The sequence below is a fragment of the Rutidosis leptorrhynchoides genome, chromosome 9 (genome assembly GCF_046630445.1).
Source record: "Rutidosis leptorrhynchoides isolate AG116_Rl617_1_P2 chromosome 9, CSIRO_AGI_Rlap_v1, whole genome shotgun sequence".
Classification (NCBI taxonomy): domain Eukaryota; kingdom Viridiplantae; phylum Streptophyta; class Magnoliopsida; order Asterales; family Asteraceae; genus Rutidosis; species Rutidosis leptorrhynchoides.
The window spans coordinates 127,270,619-127,274,321 of record NC_092341.1 but is presented as its reverse complement, the minus strand read 5'-3'; the positions used below and the strand labels follow the sequence as shown (position 1 = coordinate 127,274,321).

Below are 3,703 nucleotides of genomic sequence, written 5' to 3'. Positions count from 1 at the left end.
CAAACTTTTGACAACTCTATAAAAATAAACCCACAAGTTTATTATTCTTTTTCATTAAACAACATTTCTGAGTGAATCTTAAAGGTTTTGAGACTTACCGAATCTGCACTGTTTGGTTGTCAGATTCGGTATGATACTAAAAATTGCATTTATTCATGAAAAGTTCAAATCTTTTGGGATTTTAACTATTCCAATTTTTTATGAATTTTCTAAAGACAAGATTTGTACTTATGGATTTTGAAATATGTACAAAGTACAAATCTCCAGTGATACCAATGGTTGAAAACGGGTTGCATACTGTGATGTATACAAGCCAAAGTGAATAATTTCAGATTTGAAGAACATGTTTTTATGAATTCACTTTTCAAAATCAATTTTCTTTTTCATTTTCTCCCTTTCTCCCCCTCGAAATGTGATATAGAGTGAAGTAAATCATAATTTTGATCTTTCCACAAGAAAATGTAATAACTCCCCCTTGAAATATGATATCAACCAGTTACCTCCCCCTTTCATAACGATTGAAATATAAACCCACTGAGTTAACAAAAAGTAATAGATCCCCATTGAAAGATAATATGTAAAGCATTAGAGGTCAGTTGCTCCCCCTTGAAAGTATATACTCCCCCTAAACACAAGATCCCAGGTATAAGTTCCTATAAAACTAAGGAAGTTAAGCACTATACTTCACCATGCCAATTTCTTGAATTAAGAACTTTAGTCTAACTTCATCTAAAGGTTTAGTGAACATATCAGCTAATTGCACTTTAGTAGGCATGAAGTATAATTCTACATCTCCCTTTTCTACATGGTTCTTAATGAAATGATAAAAAAAAATATCTATGTGTTTGGTCTTAGAATGCTGGACCGGGTTGCTAGTTATTGCAAATGCACTTTGTGAATCACATTAAATTGGGGTCTTAGTAATCTTAAAGCCATATTCCAATAGTTGAGTTTGCATCCACAAAACTTGTGAACAACAGTGAGCTGCAGTAATATACTCTGACTCAGCTGTTGATAAGGATACACAGTTTTGCTTTTTGGATGACCAATCGACTAATCTATTCCCAAACATCTGAATTGATCCAGATGTGCTTTTCCTATCAACATGGAAACCTCCATGATCTGCATCCATCCATGAGGATACCAGATTCCAAGGTTAGGTGTACCTTTTAGGTATTGAAAAATTCTAACCACTGCTTTGAAGTGTGATTTCTTTGGGTTCGATTGAAAATGAGCACAGATCGTTACAGCAAGTGTAATGTCCGGTCTGCTCGTAGTTAAGTACATTAAAGAACTAACCATGCTTCTATAAAGCATTATATCAAAGGGTTCCCCTTTTTCGTCTGCATCCAGCAATTTCCTCATTGGGGTTGTCATGGGTTTTAAAGTAGTCATTTTAAAGCATTTTAGCATATAATTGATATAATTGGTTTGATTGATAAAACTCTGATAGGGCCGAAACGGACGGTTTTATTTATGAGGTGTCGTTAGGTCGCAACACGTCAGAATCAACCACCAAGAGGGGGGTACTGTTTTAAATTTATATTTAGCGGGGCCTAAATCGTACTACTCCTTAGTATGAGTAAGGTAAGTATGACCTAGAGTCGTATTTGTTGAGATATCAGTAGAATCGAACCTATATTTAAGGATAAGATAGTTATGAAGGAGTAGTGGTAACTTAATTTTGGGATTTTCTAATTTATAAGACAGATAAAGTAAATGCGATAAAATTCATAATCCATATAAGGTTAAAGTAAGTGCATACTATGATTTCATCAGTTATTCTGCCAAGATTATGGAATGCTGGCTCATGAATAGGCAGAGGCCTTGTATTCATTACACTAGTCCTAAACGCCCCTGTCATAAGACATGTCACTGGGTACTGCGATAGGCTTGAAGATTCTGAATAGACAGCAACATCCCTTACCCCCGACGCCCGTGCAGTCTGACTACAGGCATACACGTTCAGACGGCTCATCCAATTGAGCGACTCGGTTGGGTGATGTATTAACATTCCACAAAGGTCTAAACTTTCTTAAGCATAATAGAATACATGGTTTACCATATCTGAGAGACGTGATGTGTTTCAATGCTTTCGTTAATGATTGCTTTTAACATATAGTTAGGCCCTTAAAAAGAGTTCAACCATAAAGAACACCATGGCTGTAACGACCCGAAAAAATCGTCATTGACGGCACCGTTAACTTAGGTCCCGTTGCGTGGTCATAGTCCCTATATGAGACGCGTTTTCCAAAATTATTTCACATTCATTTGAAACGTACAAGACTTGCAAAGTTTAGTTTACCAAACGGTTCGACAACAAGTTTAAGTTTACAAAAGTTGTAAAGTATAAATGAAATAACTTGCAACATAATTAGTTTAAAATCACGGTTGCTATAAATAGTGTAAGTATGTATGCTTTAAGTTTGAATCCAAAAGTGCTATCACTAGCGTATGCATGTATGCTTGACCCCAAGCAAGTAATCAAAGTGTGCGGAAGCATGTATCAAGTAGCCAAGTATGAACCTGAGAAACATATAGAAAACTGTCAACGAAAAATGTTGGTGAAATCATAGGTGTATTTGTAAAAGTATGTTTATGAACCACAAGATTTAGTATAAACCGAATATCAAGCGTATACATCTCAAAAGATGTGTTTGTATCACGAGCATCCAATTATCAAAACTTAACTGAATCTTACCTCTGCATATAGTGTTAGAACCTACACTATTCTGATAAAATTATATTTCATCCGCTAACGGTAGCGAACCGTCCGAATGAGGGTTCGTTAAACCCGTATGGCCGCACAACATAAATTATTACACCCTACAAGTGTAACTGATGATAATTGGACTTGAGGATTTCTGTTCTAACTCATACGTATCTTTGCTTTCGTATTTGTGTTCAAAGTATAAGAGTATAAACCGTATAAAATGTATACAAAGTAAATGTTTCTCAGCCCACGATTTAAAAGTATAAAAGTTATTGAAAAGGTGGGACTATGATCTCACCTCGAGTGCACGAGTATAAATGTACTTCACAAAGTAAACATGTGCATGAAAGTTGCTTAGCCTTGAACTAAACAAGTAAGTTATATCAATTAACCTGTTACGACACAAGGTCAGGCGAAATGTGTTCAATTAGTCCGATGGCTCGTTTCGACTTGAATAGTATAGCATGTGAATCACGTTGTCAAGTTTCATGCAAGAATCAAGTATAAAGGTACGTTAGAACGATTGCATAAGTGTTTGGTTAAGTTTGACTAAAAGTCAAACTTGGTCAAGGTCAACGAAAAAGTCAACACATTCGGGTCGGGTCCCGAACTATTTTCCTAAGCTAAAAAAATCATATATGAGCATGTTGGCCAAGTTTCATGTTAATCGGGGGTTCGTAGCATAGCTAGAATTAAACAAAAACGGATATTTTTGGGCAGTCTGCCTCAGATGCGCCGCATCTAAGGCAGATGCGCTGCATCTGTGTCTGGTTCAGCAATTCTGGGGTAGTTTAACACTTAGACGAATCCAACTTCAAACAACCATAACTTATGAACCATAAACATTCAAAACACGTATCTTATATCATTGGAAAGGTATTTTGACGAGGAATACAACTAAAAACATTTCATCAATCAAGTTCATCACTTACAAAAACAAAAACCTCATCGAATGATCGTTAAATGTTCAAAATCAAAGTTTCAAGTTCA

At 35.7% G+C, this 3,703-nt stretch overlaps 1 protein-coding gene across 1 annotated transcript; it reads right to left on the bottom strand.

Moving 5' to 3' along the window:
• Positions 1–670: 670 nt before the first annotated feature.
• LOC139868373 (uncharacterized mitochondrial protein AtMg00810-like) lies at positions 671–1,395 on the bottom strand. Its single transcript, XM_071856704.1, has 3 exons — positions 1,167–1,395; positions 979–1,122; positions 671–729 (listed from the first exon to the last, which is right to left on the bottom strand). The coding sequence occupies exons 1-3, from the start codon at positions 1,393–1,395 to the stop codon at positions 671–673; spliced, it is 432 nt and encodes a 143-aa protein (XP_071712805.1).
• Between the last annotated feature and the right edge of the window lie 2,308 nt (positions 1,396–3,703).

Excerpts from the sequence above, each read along its gene's own strand:
- LOC139868373 (XM_071856704.1), bottom strand. The coding sequence starts at position 1,395 with ATGACTACTTTAAAACCCATGACAACCCCAATGAGGAAATTGCTGGAT. Across the intron at positions 1,123-1,166 it reads AATTTTTCAATACCTAAAAG|ATCATGGAGGTTTCCATGTT; the intron begins GTACACCTAACC and ends GGATGGATGCAG. Across the intron at positions 730-978 it reads GTATATTACTGCAGCTCACT|ATGAAGTTAGACTAAAGTTC; the intron begins GTTGTTCACAAG and ends CTAAACCTTTAG.